We start from the raw sequence: 22,508 nt of genomic DNA on the forward strand, positions 1-22,508 counted from the left end.
ACACTCACACGCAGCCACACATCGCACAGGAGCAGGGAGGTTCTACTGCACCCACACACCAGTGGGTAGGTGGACACATTACAGTTTTGGTCTCCAAATCTGAGGAAGGACATTATTGCCATAGAGGAGTACAGAGAAGGTTCACCAGACTGATTCCTGGGATGTCAGGACTGTCTTATGAAGATGCAGGAAGATTGCTCCCGATGTTGGGGAAGTCCAGGAAAAGGGGTCACAGCTTAAGGATAAGGGGGAAATCCTTTAAAACCGAGATGAGAAGAACTTTTTTCACACAGAGAGTGGTGAATCTCTGGAACTCTCTGCCGCAGAGGGTAGTCGAGGCCAGTTCATTGGCTATTTTTAAGAGGGAGTTAGATGTGGCCCTTGCATCATCCCTGAGTTGATTCAGCCATGTTTGAATGCGGTGCCCGACCGAGCGATAATTATCTTATAATCTAGTACTGTAGGTGCAGGAGTATATTTGGCACAGACAGCCATAACTTTCATTCAGGTTCAGATTTTTACACTTTTGATTCCGTTAGCCCCAACAGCGATAATTATCTTATAAAGTCTTATACACAGAATAACTTTTATTGGTCAGATTTCACTTTTCCATCTTTTTAATGTGATATTATCTGCACATTGAAAATGTCATGCTTGATATCGCTCTCTTGTCTCTCCGTAATCTTTGTAATCATCCTTTCCCTCGTTTGTCCTGTTGCCGCAGTGCTTACATTTTTTACAACAATGAAATGTAATCTGCTGTTTGCCTTCCTATTTGTACAAGTGGACCAAGTTATTGTACAAATTATTCATTGCATCCCGACTACTTTTCCCCTTCCCCTGAACCTTCTGCACATTTCTGGTTCATGCCATAGAGTGATAGATACAGTGTGGAAATGGTCTGTTCAGCCCACCTTTCCCACACTGGCCAACGTGTCCCAGCTACACTTGTCCCACCTGCCTGTGCTTGGTCCACACCCCTCCAAACTCATCCTATCCATGTACCTGAAGAAGGGTTTCGGCCCGAAACGTTGCCTATTTCCTTCGCTCCATAGATGCTGCTGCACCTGCTGAGTTTCTCCAGCTTTTTTATGTAACCTTCGATTCTCCAGCATCTGCAGTTAAACACTATCCATGTACCTGTCTAACTGTTTCTCAAACGTTGGGATAGTCCCAGCCTCTACTTACCACCATCATCTATTGCGACAAGTGATGCGACACTGATTGTCGACAGAAGTTCGCGTCCTTTTCAGGACGAACGGTGACGGCAACATTTGTAACAAGATGGACACGAAAAGAAGAACTACCTCTTCTGGAGCACGTTTCATACACCCACCAGCCTTTGTGTGGAAAACGTTTCCCCTAAGATTCCTATTGAATCTTTTTCCCCTTCACCTTAAACCTGTGTCCTCTGGGCTTCCAGGTTCCCCTACTCTGGGCAAGAGATTCTGTGCATCTACACTCATGATTTTATCCACCTCAATAAGATCGCCCCTCAAGTTCAAGGGAGTTTATTGTCATGTGTCCCTGTATAGGACAATGAAATTCTTGCTTTGCTTAAGCACACAGAAAATAGTAGGCATTTACTACAAAACAGATAAATGTGTCCATATACCATGATATAAATATATACACACATGAATAAATAAACTGATAAAGTGCAAATAGCAGAAAGTGGTTATTAATAATCAGAGTTTTGTCCGAGCCAGGTTTAATAGCCTGATGGCTGTGGGGAAGTAGCTATTCCTGAACCTGGTTGTTGCAGTCTTCAGGCTCCTGTACCTTCTACCTGAAGGTAGCAGGGAGATGAGTGTGTGGCCAGGATGGTGTGGGTCTTTGATGATACTGCCAGCCTTTTTGAGGCAGTGACTGCGATAGATCCCCTCGATGGAAGGAAGGTCAGAGCCGATGATGGACTGGGCAGTGTTTACTACTTTTTGTAGTCTTTTCCTCTCCAGGGCGCTCAAGTTGCCGAACCAAGCCACGATACAACCGGTCAGCATGCTCTCTACTGTGCATCTGTAGAAGTTAGAGAGAGTCTTCCTTGACAAACTGACTCTCCGTAATCTTCTCTGGAAGTAGAGGCGCTCATCCTCCTGCACTCCAAGGAATAGAGCCCCAGCCTACTCAACCTCTCCCTGTAGCTCAGGCCCTCTAGTCCTGGCAACATTGTGCATTTTCATTGTGAAATTAATCGTGTTGGAAAATGACAAAGGAACAATTTCACACATTGCATGTTATTGCTGCAATCGAGATTTTAATATATGTGGTGGATTTGGAGAGGATGCAGAAGAGTTTTACCAACATGCTGCCAGGGTTAAAGGGATTAGCTATCAGAAGAGGTTGAACAAACAGCGATTCTATTCTCTGGAGCGTTGGAGGCTGAGGGGAGACCTGATAGAAGTATAAAATGCACTTTACTTTGGAGATACAGTACGGAAACAAGCCCGACCAACGATCACCCCATACACTAGCACTATCCTATGCACTCGGGACAATTTACAATGTTACCAAAGCTAATTAATCTACCAAACCTGCACGTCTTTGGAGTGTGGGAGGAAACTGGAGCACCCGGAGGAAACCCACAAGGTCACAGGGAGAACGCACAAATTCCATGCAGACGACACTCGTAGTCTGGATCAAACCTGGGTCTCTGGCGCTGTAAGGCATCAGCTCTACCACTGTGCCACCGCTTATACCACCATTTCCTGCATATCCAAGGGCCTATCTAAAAGCCTCTTAAACAGCACTATTGTACCTGCCCCCATCACTACCCCCAAAATTATGAGGCATTGATAGAATAAACAGTCAGAAACTTTTTTTCCCCAGGGTAGAAATGTAAAAGTCTAGAGGGCAAAGCTATAAGATGAATGGGATAAAGTTTAAAGGCAAGTTTTTTTTTTTTTTTTTTGCAGAGTGCTTGGTGCCTGACATTTTCTGCGAGGGGTGGTGGTGGGGGCAGGTACAATAGTGGTGTTTAAGAGACTTTTAGATAGGCCCTTGGATATGCAGGGAATGGTGGGATACGGATCATACCGCCTTACCTCTCTGAGCTGCTCCACCCATACGCTCCTGCCCGGTCCCTCAGGTCAGCTGGTCAGCTGCTCCTGGAGGTACCGAGGTCTAGTCGGAGGCTCAGAGGGGATAGAGCCTTCTCTGTTGCTGCTCCGGCACTCTGGAACACCCTGCCGTTGCACATCAGACAGGCCCCCTCACTGTCCATCTTCAAATCCAGTGTTAAAACACATTTGTACTCCCTGGCTTTTGACCATGCCTGAGGCTTTGCTTCTGTTTGTGGTGTTTTTGATGTTTCTTTATTTTACATGTCTTTTCCTACTATTTCTTTTGATTGTTATTTTTGGTGTGTATTAACTTTTTTGTCAATGATTAGTGATGTACAGCACTTTGTTGCAGCTATGTTTGTTTTTAAAGTGCTCTATAAATAAAATTATTATTATTATTTATTATTATGTGCAGGCAGAAAAGATGAGTTTAATTTGACATCATGTTTGGAACCGACATGGGTCGAAGACCCTGTTCCTGTGCTGTACTGTTCGATGTCCTATGAAAACCTTTTGGCAAAAAACATTCATATATCCAATTATGCAATTATTTCAGTTTGTAAAATTTTAAATGTAACTTTAAATTATACTAATCTTTGAGACCGAGTTCTATTAACCAATATAATTGGAGAGTTGCAGGAAGCTCCGTGGCATTTGGATAGAAATATGAATAGCCATTTTGTTAGGCAACATAAGCTAAAAGCTATTACTGTTTTACATTAGCAGGTGAGCTTTTAACTTTTCAGGTGATGTTCCTCTTAATATTATTTTAATTGGGATGTAAACAATGTCTAAGAATGTCAAGTAAATGCATTGCATGTCTATTGGGGATGGTTCTTGATCTTATTTCTGTAATGGCACCCGAGTCAGAATCGAACAGACCCTTCGGCCCAACTCGTCCATGCCGACAAAGACACCCATCTAAGTTATTACTACTTGCCTGCTTTTGTCCCTTAGCCTATCCTTGTACCCATGTAAATGGCTTATGAAACTCTTTTGCATTATTTATGTAGCTGGAGTTGCAAGGGAAATATTACTCAAATTCTGATCTTAATATAGACCACAATCTTTCCAGCATTGCCCAAAGGCAATAACAAAACATGTCTGTGTATTGAATAGGTACATGTAAGGGAGTAGAGGGATAGGGGTCACGTACAAGCAGAGGTAGATCGATTCTTGATTAGTACAGGTGTTGGAGGTTATGGGGCGAAGGCAGGAGAATTAGGAGGGAGAGATAGATCAGCCATGATTGAATGGCGGAGTAGACTTGATGAGCCAAATGGCCTAATTCTGCTCCTATCACTTAGGAGATGAGATCATTTTAACTTTGCATCATGTTTGGAACAAACATTGGGGGCTGAAGGGCCTGTTCCTGTGCTGTACTGTTCTACTTCTATGTGGACACAAAATGCTGGAGTAACTCAGCGGGACAAGCAGCATCTCTGAAGAGAAGGAATGGGTGATGTTTCGGGTCAAGACCCTTCCCTTCAGAGATGCTGCCTGACCCGCTGATTTACTCCAGCATTTTGTTACTATCTTCGATTTAAACCAGCACCTGCAGTTCCTTCCTAAACACATCTAGGTTCTGTGTAGGTTCTCTATCTGCACAAACTGTACACTGGCGGTGTTGATAGATTGATTTGCCTGCGGTGAAACTGCCTGAAGTCATTTATAATTTACTGGTTTTCATCAGCCGTGCTGAGCAAGGGGAACAGTCTGGGTTGGGTTTCAGTGTCACTGTCATAGAGTGATACAGTGTGGAAACAGGCCCTTCGGCCCAACTCGCCCACACTGGCCAACAATGTCCCAACTACACCAGTCGTACTTACCTGCGCTTGGTCCATAACCCTCCAAATCTGTCGTATTCATTATCATCCTTTTTTTTTTTAATTGTCATCTTGCAAAGCAACAATTGTACAGTGCAAAATGAGAAGACGTTTCCCAGGGAATACCAGAACAACGCACATAAAAACTTAAACATTTCACGCATAAATAAAAACGATTAAAAAACAATCCAGTTCCTGATAAAAAACAGTACAAATAGTTTAAAAAAGTGCAGGTAAAAATAGAAAGCAACATTAAAATACAAGTAAAAAAAAACAGTTATAAAATGTCCAGGGCAGCTGATTTAAGTGGCCTGTGCCAGGGTTATTACTCGGTGCCAGTTATTAAATTGTCAGTGCAAAAGCAGCAGAATCAGGTGGAGTGACTGTTTAGCAGCCTCACAGCCTGTGTAAGGAAGCTGTTTAGCAGTCTGGTTGTCCGGGCTTTGATGCTGCGGTATCTCTTTCCGGATAGCCTATCCATGTACCTGTCTAACTGTTTCTTAAATGATGGGATAGCCCCAGCCTCAACTACCTCCTCTGGCAGCTTGTTCCATTCACCCACCACCCTCTGTGTGGGAAAAAGTGACCCCTCGGATTCCTATTAAATCTTTTCCCCTTCGCTTTGAACCTAGGTCCTCGATTCCTCGATTCCTACTCTGGGTAAAAGACTCTGTCCATCTACCCGATCTATTCCTCTCATGTGCCGTGTGTTGTTGTACAGCGGGTCTCATTGCTTCCCTTTCCTGTTTAATAGCTGCGGGGAATGCGTTTTGCCAAGCGGCCAAGCTGCACATGCAGCTGCAAAGCAAACACGACGCCGCCACCAGTTTTGTGGATGCGGGGAACGCGTACAAGAAAGCAGACCCACAAGGTAAGGGACTTTTACCTGTCTAAATGGCCTGTGAAACACTTTGGTTGGAGTATTTGCTTCGCTTGATTTGCAAGGGGAATATGACTCAATTTCTGATATTAATGTGAACCACAGACTTTCCAGCGTTAAAGGCAATAACAAAACATGCCAAACTCCAGCTTGATTATAATTAATTTGGTTACGTCGGGTAGGTGGGGGCTCAGGCGATGGTGTTCTGTGTGGGGGGGAAAAAGCACCCATGTTGCTGTTTTACTCAGCACAGAAGTGGACAGGCTTTCAATTGCCTTCTAGATCTCTGTTCAGTTCATTCCCGTCCCTCGCCAGTGATACCGGCTTGATTGATCCCCATGGAGAGTTGCCCTACTTGGGCTCGGAGGAGAGGTATCTTACTGACAATGAGAAACCATCATAGCCAGACACAAAATGCTGGAGTAACTCAGCAGTTGATAAGTGATAGAAGCAGAATTGGGCCATTCCGCCCATCATGTCTACTCCGCCATTCAGTCATGGCCGATCTATCTATCCTTCTCAACGCCATTTTCCTGCCTGCCTTCTCCCCATAACCCCTGACACCCGTACTAATCAAGAATCAGGTCAGGCCACATCTCTCGAGAAAAGGAATAGGTGACGTTTCGGGTTGGACCCTTTCTTCAGACTGAGGCAAAACGAGATGTCACCTATTCCTCTGAAGAAGGGGTTCGACCCGAAACGTCACCTGCTCCTTTTCTTTAGAGATTTTACCTGACCGACTGAGCTGCTCCAGTTTTTAGTGTCTATCTTCGGGTGTAGACCAGCATCTGTAGTTCCTGTCCATACATTGGAAAGCCATCATCTGGACACTTTCAGTGAAGCCGCCACTCCCTGTTGTCACCAGAGTAACAATCATGCATGAAGCAAGGGCCTTGAGCAGGTCTGAATTTCGCCCATGATCCTGGCAGGCCCAGAGCAGAAGCTCCAGTCAACAGTGGCAGCAGCACTCTTTAGTTTGAATCTGCTCTTGTTGTATGAAAAAACTTTAGCCTGAGGCCTTGCCACTGTGTCAGCAGAGCCATAGAGGTATGTAGCATTGGACAAGGTAGGCCAAGAAGCCTGTTTGTATGGTACGGTATATGCAGCCATATGAAATAGTGAGTCAAAGAGCTGTAAGACCCACCATGTCCATGCAAACCAAGTTGTACATTGTGGATTTGCCACCGTTGGCACACTGGGTTTATTCCCATTTTGGCCCATAGCCCTCCTGCAGTGTTCAAATCTGTGAGGCAAGAGTCAATCATTTTAAAGCTGTTGTCGTTATTGCAACAGCATAAGACTCCTTAAAATCTATTGCGTAGGAAGGAACACAAAAAGCTGGAGTAACTCAGCAGGACAGCATTCTTTATCTCTCTACATCATCGTCTATGTCTCTCATTTCCTTTATCCCTAACCAGCCTGAAGAAGAGTCCCGACGCGTAACGTCACCCATTCCTTCTCTCCAGAGATGCTGCCTGTTTCGCCGTTACTCCAGCCTTTTCTGTCTATCCTTAGAATGTATCGTTGGACAGGACTGTTCCCTTTTAACGCAGATAAATCGGTGAATCAATTGGAGTCAATATATGTAGGAAGGAACAGCAGATGCAGGTTTACACCAAAGATAGACACAAAATGCTGGAGTAACTCAGCAGGTCAAGCAGCATCTGTAGAGAAAAGGAATGGTTTGGAACCCTTCTTCCCTCTGAGTTACTTCAGCATTTTGTGTCTATTTGGAGGTACTATACCGTATCCAGTGGGAGCCTGATGAGTTGGAATAGAATGGGGGGGAGGGAGATGGGTTTTAGTTTAGAGAAACAGCGCGGAAACAGGCCCTTCGGCCCACCGGGTCCGTGCCGACCAGCGATCCCCGCACATTAACACTATCCTACACACTAGGGACAATTTTTACATTTTACCAAGCCAATTAACCTACAAACCTGTACGGCTTTGGAGTGTGGGAGGAAACCGAAGATCTCGGAGAAAACCCACGCGGGTTATGGGGAGAACGTGCAAACTCCGTACAGACAAGCACCCGTAGTCTGGATCGAACCCGGGTCTCCGGCGCTGCATTCGTTGTAAGGCAGCAACTCTACCGCTGCGCCACCGTGACCGGTTGTTATTGGTGAGGCTTAGGTGCCGTTTCGGGTCGGAACTCTCTTTTCCCCGGTCACGTGTATTCCTCGGAATCCTGGCACAGAGATATGAATGGCCGCAGTTACTTGCTGCCCACACTCTGTCTTTGAGGGAGTAATTTGCAAGGTAGCAAGCGAGGAACACAATAGGAAATGGTATCTCCACTTTATTGTTGCTGCAAGTTCCTCTGATACTTCGGTGATGATGTGTTGGGAACAATTGCTACTCGAGCATCCATGCATACGTAGATCTCTGTACGACTGCACCTCCACAGACTCCACTTCCACAGACTCCTCTGTCGAGCTTCTCAAGTTTGCAGACGACACAACCCTGATTGGACTGATCCAGGATGGGGTCACTCATTTCCAGGTACCATCATTTCCAGGTACCTTAAATGGGAGGCCACAATTGACTCCACAGTCAAAAAGGCACAACAGAGGATGTACTTCTCTGAGAAAACACAATCTTCACAGGCGGACGGTAGACAAAAATGCTGGAGAAACCAGCGGGTGATCTGGGACGAAGGATCCAGGATTCGGAAAGTTGAATCCGCCTACAGACAGGAAGTGACTCAGCTGGCATCCTGGTGCCATGGCAACAACCAGGAGTTTCTCTCAATGTTCTTCTTAAACTTAATACTGCCATCATAGGTAAGTCTGTCCTCAATCACGGTCTGGTTTGGCTCAGCCACCAAGCATGACATCCGGAGACTACAGCGCATCGTTCGATCATCCGAGAAGGTTGCTGGCTGCAACTATCTCTCCCCCCCATTGATGAACTGTACACTGCAAGGGCCAGGAAGCGAGCGGGTAAGATCATCTCTGACCCCTCTCACCCTGGCCACAAACTCTTTGAAGCACTTCCCTCTGGATGATCAAACGATGCGCTGTAGTCTCCAGATGTCATGCTTGGTGGCTGAGCCAAACCAGACCATGATTGAGAAGGTACAGACTTAAATGGGAGGCAGTATAAAACTGACTCATCGGTGGTGCCCGTTTAAAAAAGCACTGCAGATGCTGGAAAATCGTAGGTAGACAAAAATGAATTGAGAGGCAATATCTCCAAGTCTGTGGATGACACTAAGCTGGGGGGCAGTGTTAGCTGTGAGGAGGATGCTAAAATGCTGGAGACTTGGATAGGCTGGGTGAGTGAGTGGGCAAATGTTTGGCAGATGCAGTACGGTGGATAAATGGAGGTTAACCATTTTGTGGCAAAAACAGGTTATTATCTAAATGGTGGCCGATTGGGAAAGGGGGAGATGCAGCGAGACCTGGGTGTCATGGTACGCCAGTCCATAAGGTGCTGCAGGTCACAGGCAGTAAAGAAAGCGAATGGTAGTTTCTCCAGCAAAAGGATTTGTCTATAGGAGCAGAGAGGTTCGCATTTGTACAGGGTCTTGGTGAGACACACCTGGAGTATTGCGTACAGTTTTGGTCTCCAAACTGAGGCAGGACATTATTGCCATAGAGGGTCCAGTTTTATACTGCCATCATAGAGAAGAAGTCTGTCCTCACCTGGATGTCAGGACTGTCTTATGAAGAAAGACTCTCCATCATTTAGAAGATCTGGGGATTTATAGAAACTTACAAAATTCTTAAGGGGTTGGACAGGCTAGATGCAGGAAGATTGTTCCCGATGTTAGGGACTCCAGGACAAGGGGTCACAGCTTAAGTTAAAGGGGAAATCCTTTAAAACCGAGATGAGTTTTTTTCACACAGAGAGTGGTGAATCTCTGGAACTCTCTGCCACAGAGGGTAGTTGAGGCCAGTTCATTGGCTATATTTAAGAGGGAGTTAGATGCGGCCCTTGTGGCTAAGGGGATCAGGGGGTATGGAGAGAAGGCAGGTACGGGATATTGAGTTGGATGATCAGCCATGATCATATTGAATGGCGGTGCAGGCTCGAAGGGCCGAATGGCCTACTCCTGCACCTAATTTCTATGTTTCTATGTTTCTAAGACGACTCTGGACTGTCAAAGTCGCCACAGCCAGACATAAAAACAGATTTCTTTTCCCACGAGCAGTAGCTCTACTCAACAGCCAAAAGTCTGGAGCTTTCTTTTGCTCTGGTATTTTATTTAATTCTTCACATGTTTAAATTATAATGTTTTATTTTTAATTGTCTGCTGTATATCGTGTTGTTACTTGCGAGCAAAGCACCGGGGCAAATTCCTTGTACGTATACATACTTGGCTAATAAAATTTATTCAATTCAATGCCAACACAGTAGTAAATTCAAGGAGCCTCAGGTGCAGGATCTGCAATGAGAATTACTGATTTTATGGAGACATTGGGAATTGGAATTGCTGGGATCATAAGCAAAACAAAAAGTACTGGAATAGCTCAGCGGGTCAGGCCGCATCTGTGGAGGAAACATTTCGGGTCAGGACCCTTCTTCGGACTCCTGAAATCTGACATTGATTTTGTAGGGGGTATAAAGGACACAGGCAGCATGTGTGTAGAACATGGATAGGTGATGCTTCGTGTTGGGATCCTTCCCCAGAGATGCTGCCTGGCCCGCTGAGTTACTCCAGCACTGTATTTTGTAAACCAGCATCTTCAGTTCCTTGTGTCTACATTTAAAATTATAGAATCCTTTTTTACATTAAGGCAGATTGCAGAATGTTGATAGTCTGATTCTTCTGCCAATGGTCTCATATTTGTCCACTTCATCTGAAGTGTGGATTATATATTTATTTATGTGGATTATATATTTATATGCAGCCCAATTGATTTGAGTGATACTGTGATGCATTCCCACCAATACAAGCCTGTAGGATTTTGCATGTTAAAGTGACTGAGATGAAGTCTATGGGTTGAACAGCTGAATGGTGACAATTGCTTTTCTGAAGTAGCCTATCGTTTTTCCAACAGAGGCTATCAACTGCTTAAATGCTGCTATTGATATCTACACAGATATGGTAAGATGCTTCATTAATCTATTTCTGTGATTGCAATTATGTTAATCCAACTGTACCCTGCATGGTAGCAAATAATGTTTATCTGAAAGCACAAATCAAATGCATGAGCAAATTATTATTTTTTTATTCTACAGGGGCGATTTACAATTGCAGCAAAACACCACATTACAATTGCGGAAATTTATGAATCTGAGCTGGTGGACATTGAAAAGGTATTGTGTTTGACTGAGCACTTGTACGTATAAGCATTGTGCTCTTTACTATAACTCTATAAAGTATAAAGTTGGTAGTAACTTGGTACGAGCAGAAAGGGATGAGAGAGCCAAGGTGCATGTCCATATCCTGGGCCTCCTCCATTGAGGCCCAATGCAAATTGGAGGAACAGCACCTTGTATTTTGTTTCGGCAGCTAACAACCCAGTGGTACGAAAATTGATTTCTCTAACTTCAAGTAATCCTTGCTTTCCCTCCAACTAGTTTGACTGTCCTCCTGATTAAATTTGACTTTGTATGACACGTTGTCACCTTCCCCTAGCTAGCAATGATCCATTCCACATTTTCTTTGAACTTTGTCCCCTTCGATCTCTCGTTTTCACACCTTACCCTTCCATATCTCGATGTCACCCTCTCCCCTGACTCTCAGTCTGAAGAAGAGTCTCGACCCCAAACCACATCCATTCCTTCTATCCAGAGATGCTTCCTGTCCCGCTGAGTTACTCCAGCATTTTGTGTCTATCTTTGGAGTAAACCAGCATCTGCAGTTACTTCCTACACATGCATGTCCATGTTATTTCCCGGCTGGATGTTGTGGAACTCCAATCTCCTCATTCTTGTATTATTTTCATTTGTATGGTCACTGTATTTTTCTTTTGAGTGCTCTTCGTGATGTCCACTCAGTACCACAGGGTTCGCAAGTGCTGTACTTTGTAATAGACCAGAGATTTGAGTGGGCGGAGACGGAAAGTAGGCCCCTTCTTCAAGTAAATATCCATCATGTTTGTCTTTGTTACCAATGCTGAGGATCCCCAATATGGTCTCCTTGAGTCTCTCGAGCGACGAGACTCAAGAATCAAGGTCTGAAGAAGGGTCCCGACCCCAAACGCCACCTATCCATATTCTCCAGAGATGCTACCTGACCCGCTGAGTTCCTCCAGCACTTTGTGTCTTTCCTCATCAAGAATCAAGTGTTTAATTGCCATATGCATTGATAATGGAACGATCAGTGTTCTTATTTGCAGTAGATATAGATAACACCATAAGCAAAAAGTTCAGTAACAATATTAAAACAATTTTAGTGCAAAACAAAAGCCCACACATGTCCTTGTGCAACCAAGACAGTTTGTACTTCATAGCTTAGTTTGTACTTCATAGCAGAACTGACTCGGCTTTTCTCATTTCAGTTCAGCGAACAAGTGCCTATTGAAAGTGGCTTCCTATGCATGTTTTGTAGTGTTGGGCTTGAAAGAAGCTGTTCCTGAAATAGTTGGGGGCCAAGGTCTTCAGACCCCTGAGGGCAGCACAGTGCTATAGTTGGTCGAGCCGTTGCCTCACAGCACCAGAGACACTGGTTCGATCCTGACCTCGGGTGCTGTCTGTTTACATGTTCTCCCGGTAGCCACGTGGGTTTCCTCCGGGTGCTCCAGTTTCCTCCCACATCCCAAAGACGTGCAGGTTTGCCGGCTAACAGTCGGTTCGCAGAAGTCCTCAGAATGCGCAAAAGACCATCCAGAGAGTGGGTCTGCGGCACTTTAAACTTTGTCTGACGTTTGTTTGAATTTCCCAGGCCGTGGCACATTATGAACAAGCTGCAGATTATTACAAAGGAGAAGAATCAAACAGGTATTTAACACCACTTTTACCAACGGTGAATACATGAACTCTCTCGGCATTGTGTTAGAAAGCACAACTGACTTGGCTTTTCTCATTTCAGTTCAGCGAACAAGTGTCTACTGAAAGTGGCTTCCTATGCAGCACAACTAGAGCAGTATCCGAAGGCAATAGAAATTTATGAGCAGGTCAGTTGCAACAAAGGATTAGATTTGTGGGAAAGAACTGCAGATGTTGGTTTACAATCGAGTACTGCTGGAGTAACTCAGCGGGTCAGGCAGCATCTATGGAGAGAAGGAATGGGTGACGTTTCGGGTTGCTTCGGACTGAAGATGGGTCTCGACCCGAAACATCACCTATTCCTTCTCTCCAGAGATGCTGCCTGTCCCGTCCAGCAGTTTGTGTCTACAAAGGATTTGATTTGTTCTGTACTTGTCCTGATGAATGTAATGTTTTTCTCCTCGTGTGTTTTTATCACGTCTAATTGGGATGGCGTGCAGCTGCTTAAATCTTTATCTTGTAGGACATGTTGAGACCACTCACCGGGTGGACGGTGCAATCTGGATCTATTTTGAGTCTGTGATCGTGGATGTGAAATCCTGCTGCAGTTTGGTGGCTTGGTCTAGGATTTACTTGAATGTTGCTTTTCCGTGCTGGAATATGTTCAGCTTCCACCAGACTGTTGCTATTGTTTCAATTGACAAAATACAGAGGAGTGCAATGATATCTTGTATTCAAGCATTAGTTTAGCAACAACAAGGGTGGCACGGTGGCACAGCAGTAGAGTTGCTGCCTTACAGCGCCAGAGACCCGGGTTCAATCCTGATTACGGGTGCTGTCTGTACGGAGTTTGTACATTCTCCCCTGCATGGGTTTTCTGTGGGTGCTCGGGTTTCCTCCCACATTCCAAAAACGTACAGGTTTGTGGGCTAATTGGCTTGGTATAATTGTGAATTGTCGCAAGTGTGTGTGGGATAGTGTTAATTGGTGTGTTGCTTGGCGCGGATTCGGTGGGCCGAAGGGCCTGTTTCTGCACTATATCTCTAAACTAACTGAAACTAAATTAAATAAAATATTATTACCATGTGCATAAATTACTTAATTGCTTTCTGCTGCATCTGGAAATGTTGATTGAAGTGCTTTTTGTGTCGCAGGTTGGGACCAACACTATGGACAATCCATTGCTGAAATATAGTGCAAAGGAATATTTCTTCAAAGCAGCACTGTGCCATTTTATTGTTGATGAGTTGAATGCTAAGGTGGGTACGACTTCATTGTTAAACAACAAAGACTAGGTGCACTCTTGGTTTAAAACGTAACTCGACCTGAAAGAGCTAGATGTAGACGCAAGGAACTGCAGATGCTGGTTTACCAAAAAAAATGACACAAAGTGCTGGAGTAACTCAGCCTTGTCAGACAGCATCTCTGGAGGACATGGATAGGTGATGTTTTTGGTTGGGATCCTTCTTCAGGCTGGTTGTAGAGGCAGGGAGAAAGCTAAAAGAGAGGTGGGAATATGAAGATAGACACAAAATGCTGGAGTAACTCAGCGGGTCAGGCAGCATCTCTGGAGAGAATAGGTGACACTTTGAGTCGAGACCCTCCTTCAGACTGTGAAGAAGGGACTCGACAGAAAATGTCACCTATTCCTTCTCTCCAGAGATGCTGCCTGACCCGCTGAGTTACTCCAGCATTTTGTGTCCAACTTTGGTGTAAACTAGCCTCTGCAGTTTCTTCCTAGAGAGAGGTGAATACAGGTGGGGTGGGGGGGGGGGGGGGGGGGGGGGGGGGCAGGGGGGTGGGGGGGCAAAGAAAGACCAGACAAGAAGGGAAGAGGTATGAAATTTTTATTTAGAAGAAGGGATCTAGATGGAATAGGATGGGGCAGGGGGAAAGGGAATAACCTGTCCCTCGACCTCCCCACTCAGACCCATTCAGGGATCCCATCAGCTCTTCCAGCTGAGACAGAGGTTCACATGCACCACCTCTAACCTCGTCTACTGCACCCGGGGCTCCCGATGTGGCCTCCTTTACATTGACGACACCAAGCGTAGATTAGTTGACCTTTTAGTAGATTAGTTGACCACTTCCCCCACCTTTCTTCCAAATTTCTCCCCTCTACTTCAATCAAATGTAAGGGGGCACTTTGTGTCATCTGTACCCAATTAACTGGTTGTTGTAGCTGACAACAGCTAATGTACGCTGGCTTGATCTCGCCATCAAGGGGCAGCACGGTGACGCAGTGGTAAAGTTGTTGCCTCACAGCGCCAGCGACCGGGGTTCGATCCTGACTACCGGGTGCTGTCTGTACAGAGTTTGTACGTTCACCCCGTGACCTGCGTGAGTTTTTCTCCAGGAGCTCCGGTTTCTTCTCGTACTCCAGGTTTATTGGTTTTAGTAAAAATTGTAAATTGTCCCCAGTCTGTGTAAGATAGTATTAGTGTGCGGGGATCGCTGGTCGGCGTGGACTCGGTGGGCCGAAGGGCCTGTTTCCGCGCTGTATCACTAAACTGAACTAAAAGACAACTCTGCTACGAAAGGCTTTCTTTCACTGCGGAATTTGAACCGACACAACATCAATGTAGCCACCTTTTTCTCTGGTAATTTATTTAATTCACATGTTTAATCGATAATGTTTTATTATTAATGTTTAACGTTTAATGTGTCCTAACTGTCACTGTATGTCATGTTGTCACTTGCGGGCAGAGCACCAAGGCAAATTCCTTGTATGTGAATATTCTTGGCCAATAGGCTTATTCATTCATTCATTCATTCATGTACCGTAACCTTGTCTTTCCAATGTGCTGAGAATGAAACTAAGTTGTCGTTTTCTTGCAGCTTGCTTTAGAGAAGTATGAAGAAATGTTTCCAGCATTTTCAGACTCGCGGGAATGCAAACTTCTAAAGGTAATTGTTGGAAAATCGTGGCACTGCTGGGATTTCAAAGAAAGGGTTGGTCGCATTCATTATTTATATTTTAGCTGAGCAGTTCAGTTCTTGCAGCGGTGAAAGGCCTGGATAGAGTTAATGCAGCGAAGATGTTTCCACTAGCGGGAGAGCCTAGGGCCAGAGGCCATAGCTTCAGAATTAAAGGACACACCTTTAGATAGGTGAGGGCGCATGACAAGAAAACGAGAAGTGTTGCAAAACAAACAGGTCGTCCTCCTGGTCACATCGCGGTTCTGTTTGTTCATAAGTGACAGGTATGCAGGTCCCCCTTTGTTCTTCCCCCTCTCTCACAGCGGTCCCCCCCACGCCAGGCCATCCTTTGTTCCTTCCCCCGGCAACGACATCCACACTCCACGTGTCCTTCCTCGTCTGTCTGTCGGCGCCATCATCGGCCGCCGCAACAACTCTCCACTAACGCTGCCGGGTCCTCTCTGGACGCTAAGTGGCCCCCACCGCGGGCTCCGCAGACCCAGGCCCCAGCCACGGGCTCCGCAGACCCAGGCCCCAGCCACGGGTCCGCAGACCCAGGCCCCAGCCACGGGTCCGCAGACCCAGGCCCCAGCCACGGGCTCCGCAGACCAAGGGGCCGATGGCCACGGGCTTCATCAACCCACGAGGCTCCACCTCCGACTCGCGAGGCTCCAGCTTCCGCTTCTCAGCAGCACCTCCGGCATGAGTCTTTCTCTTCAGACAGGTATCTGCCCTTTCTCATTCGCCTGGTCCACCTCCAGTTTAAATTCCATTTGGAATATTTTGGAGGACCAAGAAACCAAGAATGCTGATTTTTAAACTTCTCCGGTCACTTTCTAAATTCTCGCCAGCATTTTTAATTTCACTTTAGCTTATTGTCACGTGTACCGAGGTACAGGGAAAAGCTTTTGTAGCGTGCTAACCAGTCGGCAGAAAGACAATACATGATTACAATCGAGCCATTTACAGTGTATAGATACACGATTTAGTGCAAGGTAAAGAAAGCAAAGTCTGATCACGGGTAGTCCCAGGGTCATCAAAGAGGTAGATAGTAGTTCAGCACCGCTCTTTGATTTGTGGTAGGATGATTCCATTGCCTAGTAACGGCTGGGAAGAAACTATCCCTGAATCTGGATGTGTGCGTTTTCACACTTCTATACCTTTTGCCTGATGGGAGAGGAGAAAAGAGGGAGTGGCCACGGTGTGACTGGTCCTTGGTTGTGCTGCTGGCCTTGCCGAGGCAGCGTGAGGTGTAGATGCAGTCATGAGAAGGGAGTTGTGTGATGGTCTGCGCTGCGTGGCCACCTGTATGTTCAAGTGTGGTATATCTTACTTACCACTGTCTAAGCCATTGCTCTCCTGCTATGCACTGTCATTCCTTTAGTCACAGATAGACTGATGAAAACTGTAGTAAACTTGAATAATGAACGGCATAGATAGAGTGGATGTGGAAAGGATGTTTCCACTGGTGGGAGAGTCCAAGACCAGAGGTCATAGACTCAGAATTAAAGGGCGCTCTTTTAGAAAGGAGGTGAGGAGGAACTTCTTTAGTCAGAGGGTAGTTAATCTGTGGAACTCATTGCCACAGAGGGCTGTGGAGGCCAAGTCAGTGGATATTTATAAAGCCAAGATTGACAAATAGTTGATTAGAACGGGTGTTAAGGGGTTATGGGGGGGACAAAACAGGAAAATGGGATTAGAATGATTAAATGGTGGAGTGGACCCGAATGGCCTAATTCTATTCCTATAACTTTTGAACATGAACATTCTGATCTGCATTTATAACTCATTGTTTTTCTTCTTTTGTCGTAGAAATTGCTTGAAGCCCACGAGGAACAGAACGGCGAATCTTACACTGAAGCAGTGAGTACACGCAGTTTGCAGAATTTAATTTAGAGATACAGCATGGAAACAGGCCCTTCGGCCCACATTGTCCACACTGACCTTTGATCAGTAGAGATGCATGGCCGATCTCCTCAGGATTGGAGATCCATGCTGTATCTCTGAACCAGTGTGCATTTCAGATATTTTTAGACTTTAGAGATACAGTGTGGAAACATGCCCTTTGGACCACAGAGTCCATGCCAACTAGCAATCACCCCATACATCAACACAATCCTACACACTAGGGACGATTTACAGAAGCTAATTAACCTACAATCCTGTGCGTCTTTGGTATGTGGGAGAAAACTGGAGCACCCGGAGAAAACCTTTTCTTTCGCAGGGAGAAAGTACAAACTCAGCTGCAGACAGCACCCGTAGTCGGGATCAAACCCGGGTCTCTGGCGCTCATAGGCAGCAACTCTACCGCTGCGTCAACGTGCCGCCTCATGGTCACATATTCTTGTGAATTCGTCAATCACATGGGCACTATCGCAATATTCAAGAAACATTCAGACAGGTGCATGGATAGGGTAGGTTCAGAGGGATATATGGGCTAAATGCAGACAGGTGGGACTAGTGTGGATGGGCGAGTTGTGCCGAAGGGCTCGTTTCCACGCTGTATGACTCTGACTCTATTTGACCCTCTAGGTGAAGGAATTTGACTCCATATCACGACTGGACCAGTGGCTTACAACCATGTTGCTGCGGATCAAGAAATCCATCCATGGAGAAGGAGATCTGAAATGAAAGATTGGCCAAAATCGTGCCAAAATTGTGACCTGCTATTATGTGTACTGGGTTGTGACAAACTTGGTTATCCCTGTTTCAATGTTAATAATTGGGATTTGTTTTCTTGTGTAATCTGCCAGTTATTGTAAGTTTAACAATATATTGTTGTGTGGCCATCCACTGATTTAATGCCCGACATGGAGACTAGTCCTAGCCATAGACATCACAGCACTACAAAGGGCATTGTAACACTCTATCATTTTGCTTGAAAATTGTTCTGAATGTCAGTGACGTATAAACAGTTCCTTTTGTGTCCATTGGGTGGTAATTCAATACTGCAGCAGAGGATTGTGAAGAAACATATGCAAAAAGGGCGTGAATTCAGTGTCGGAAATTCATGTAACCCCGAATAATTCTTGGTGAAAATTCAACAACACACGCACTAATTTAAAAAAATAATTAAAATTTTACATTTAATATATTTTTTAAATCCTTTGAGCATAGTGTTTGGAATGCAAACTTTAATTCTCTTTCTTTCTGTGTTAACTGAGAAGGTATTATAGGTGTTCGTTTCAATACGTTTGCTGTTTTTTTCATAATTTGTCATTGTCCTTTGCAGTTCATTGTAAAGATCTATTCGAAAAGGTCGATGTGATTATGTTTGTTTATATTTTAAAAAGCATTTAGTTAGTCATTCCATTAAGGTTTGTGACCTGGTGGTGTGTCTCCCTAACATTTAGATTGGTTTAAGAATCTGTTAAAACACTTTTTTAACCTATCCACGGTTCACTTGAAGATGATGTGTTGCTGATTTTTAAGCTTTTTAAATGTCATTCTTTTTGGCAATTATTTATTTCTTATCCTGGAGATTCACAGACACGAAGGAAAAGACTTGTTATGAACTCGTTATGTAATATAGTGGCAGTCACCAGCTATTTCTGTTTACAATGCATAATTGATAAGATGGAACCCTTTTCCAATTTACAGTGTGAAAGGGTTGCAACTCTATGAATGTGCTAAGTATTTTATATAGAAGATTGTTTTTGTAAATCCAGAATTCAATATTTTGTGAAAGGTCAATGTTAATTTCCCATGTGTGGGTGTGTGTCTTGCATAGGTGTGTGCGTGTATGTATGTATCAAAATTTATAACGGCCTAACTGTGTATCAGTCCAGGCAGATATTGAACTGCAAGCTGTTATTATTGGAGACATACTTGTCCACAGGTAAACAATAATTCAATTGGCTATGCTAGTGCTTAAGACTTGGGAAAGTCAATGTAATGATGTCGGTCGAGTCTACAAAATAGAGCAAAATGAAGGCATTGATGAGATATTTCCTCGTATCCGAATTAAATTAACAAGTTCTAGACTGTGGACAAGTCGAGTTAATGAGCTGAACGAGGGTTCAGGGTGCAGAAGATGGTACAAGTTCATGAAGGTGTCTGGTTCCAGATTATATACTTCACAAAATAAATACATTCCATCCCACGTTCAATCTTTAAAAGCCAGACACTTTATATATTAGACTGTGTTGTGTCTTACTGTGTTTAATATCGTGTCCCAAGGTATAAATACGGGTCAGAGAGTTTCATTAGCATTCTAAAGCTCAGTATTGCAATGGACTAGCTGTTTTCTATGGACGTAGCATTTTCATTTTAAATACGCGAGAGGCTGCATTTGATGTGACGAAGGGTGTTTTATTTTCCGTGGATGTGAAACAAACTTTAGACCTGCTTGCTACAGGCTTCAAAGTGGAAGTGTCGGAGTCCCCCTGCATGAATAGATGTTTGCTTTTACTTTCCAAATGTAAAGCTGGCAAATGAACACAATAAAGCTGTTGCTATTCAATTTTGGTTTTGAAAATTTCTGTATTTTCTATTCTTTCAGATGAAAATTGCAGCCTAGTCCAGATATTAATGCTAGCTGGGACTGATTTGCTCTCTGTTATTTGTGCTTCTCTAAGTGTATTCAGCTGTTCCGTTTTGTGATCTGTTTTTATGTTTTGCACTGATAATGCGTTGAAAGCTGATTTTCCTTTTGTGATGAAAATAGCTGTTTAACCGAAGAATAAAAAGAAAAACAAATTCGTTATTTTTTGACTCTTGCGTAGAGGAATAGAATTTAGAAAATATAACATTTTGCTCTAAACACAGAAATCAAAGTGAAAGCTATGGGTGCTGTTTTTTGTAAATCTATTGATAATCTGAAATATCCACTTGGACTGTTGCAAAACTATAGTTTACCAAGCGGGGAAATTCTCACATAAAACACATCTTCAAACATTTATGAAATAATGTCAAACGCCTGTTATAAAATCATTAATGATAAATTTGATTCACAAGTACTACTACAGACTTTCTCTAATGCTCAGTTAGTTATTCATGCCAGAACTTTTGTATTCGAACGATAGTTATTAAGAAAAGTACTTTTGTTTTGGGAATGAAATGAGGGAAAAACTTGTTTTCTATCCAGTTTCACAAGTGGCAATGTTAAATAATCAAGTGAGTTGTAGCCTAGCCCATTGCAAATGTACACACAAACACACCCATGAAGATGTATTTAAACATCTCCCTTTGCATTCCTGAGATTTATCTGTGTAGTTTGTGTCAGAGTCATAGTGTGCAAACAGGCTCTTCGACCCAATTTACCCACGCCAACCAACACGCCCCATCCACACGAGTCCCGCTTGCCTCGTGTTTGGGCCATATCTAAACATATCCTATCCATGTATCATAAATTCACAAATAATGGGAGCAGAATTAGGCCATTCGACCCATCAAGTCTACTCCGCCATTCAATCATGGCTGATCTATCTTTCCCTCTTATTCCCATTCTCCTGCCTACTCCCCATTACCTCTGACACCCATACTAATCAAACAAGAAATAGATGGGAATATTCTCTCTTGCCCTGCCCAATCCTAAAATAAAAGTATTTGCATATTTCAGGAACCCACGTACAATTTTGTCTCATTACATAAATGCCCCCATGTACGAAGTTGCCTTGCGATGCTGATGACAACCTTCCTATCCACAATCTGGTGCTGTGATCAGCAAATCCTAAAGAAAAGAAAAGCTCAAAGCACTTACCCGAAAGCCATCTCAATCACCTGCAAAAATCAAAATCTGTCCTAAATAAAAAAGTATGTGTTGAAGACTTGGAGATGTGCAACTTTAATTATTCCATCTAGAAACTATAGGGAAGGAATGACATTCTGAGATGGAAATGAATTAATGGGAAGAAATGTAGTTCACTTCATATACTAGGGGCTGGCTCTAGTGTAATGATAAGGTGACTTTATGTACTCTAACCTTCTCTTTCCGCACCCCATTTTAAATTAAAAATTGTACCTTTTTGTCGGGTGTCCAGGGACTATATTGTCAATTGACTAGGTATTTTATCCAACATTATTATCTCTAATGGTGTTAAGCTTTTGCCATTAAGTTGTGTGGATTGTATGCCTGTTCCAATGTGTTGTAATCTGAAGTGTTGTCCCAGTGTAACTACTTGTATGCAGCATGTTCTGAGGTCATATGAGCAATGTTATCAACTTTATGTATTAGAAATTGTTTTGAGGATCTAGTGCATCAGGACTATCTGGTCTTTGTGGTGTTTTGTCTCATCTGCAAAACTGGTGCTTCTGAGAAGAAGCAGCAATTAATTGGTCTGTTCCTGAAACGAGCTAAATTTCTCAATGAAAAATAAAATATTCAAAGTATTATCAAAGCCTCGTTTCTTTATTCTGGGGCAGAACAGTGTTACTATGGGGTCCAATGCTGGGACGCCTTTATTTACACAATCTCCTCTTAATATTTTAGTATCGAAAGTGTAACCAATTATTCCACACATCCATCAATCCCACATGTACGTCACAGTGGCGCAGCGGTAGAGTTTACAGTGCCAGATTACCCGGGTTCAATCCTGTCTGTACAGAGTTTGTATGTTCTCCCCGTGACCTGCGTGGGTTTTCTCCAGGTGCTCTGGTTTCCTCCCAAAGACGTACAGGTTTGTAGGTTCAGCCTTCTGTCTGAAGAAGGGTCTTGACCTGAAATGTCACCCATTCCTTCTCTCTATAGATGTTGCCTGTCCCGCTGAGTTACTCCAGCTTTTTGTGTCTATCTCAGGTTTGTAGGTTAATAGGCTTGGTAAAATTGTAAATTGTCCCAAGTGTGTGTAGAATGATATTAGTGTGCGGTGATCTCTGGTTGGCGTGGACTTCGTTGGTTGAAGGGCCGGTTTCCACGCTGCAATGCTAAAAATAAAATCTGCATTATAATATGCAAATCAGAACATCCTCTTCTTCTTGTGTATGGCGTACACAGCCTAAAGT

The 22,508-nt window shown here is 44.0% G+C and overlaps 1 protein-coding gene across 1 annotated transcript in view; it reads left to right on the forward strand.

Moving 5' to 3' along the window:
- LOC129699301 (beta-soluble NSF attachment protein) overlaps window positions 1-21,904 on the forward strand; it is a 37,042-nt gene extending 15,138 nt beyond the window's left edge. The window contains exons 3-11 of the mRNA XM_055638964.1: window positions 5,643-5,759; window positions 10,775-10,821; window positions 10,956-11,033; window positions 12,604-12,659; window positions 12,751-12,835; window positions 13,802-13,906; window positions 15,486-15,554; window positions 17,379-17,429; window positions 18,099-21,904. Of these exons, the coding sequence (XP_055494939.1) occupies window positions 5,643-5,759; window positions 10,775-10,821; window positions 10,956-11,033; window positions 12,604-12,659; window positions 12,751-12,835; window positions 13,802-13,906; window positions 15,486-15,554; window positions 17,379-17,429; window positions 18,099-18,197 (707 nt within the window). The 3' untranslated portion in view covers window positions 18,198-21,904. The remainder of the gene's footprint in view (window positions 1-5,642; window positions 5,760-10,774; window positions 10,822-10,955; window positions 11,034-12,603; window positions 12,660-12,750; window positions 12,836-13,801; window positions 13,907-15,485; window positions 15,555-17,378; window positions 17,430-18,098) is intronic.
- The last annotated feature ends 604 nt before the right edge of the window (window positions 21,905-22,508 follow it).

The sequence above is a fragment of the Leucoraja erinacea genome, chromosome 8 (genome assembly GCF_028641065.1).
Source record: "Leucoraja erinacea ecotype New England chromosome 8, Leri_hhj_1, whole genome shotgun sequence".
Lineage (NCBI taxonomy): Eukaryota > Metazoa > Chordata > Chondrichthyes > Rajiformes > Rajidae > Leucoraja > Leucoraja erinaceus.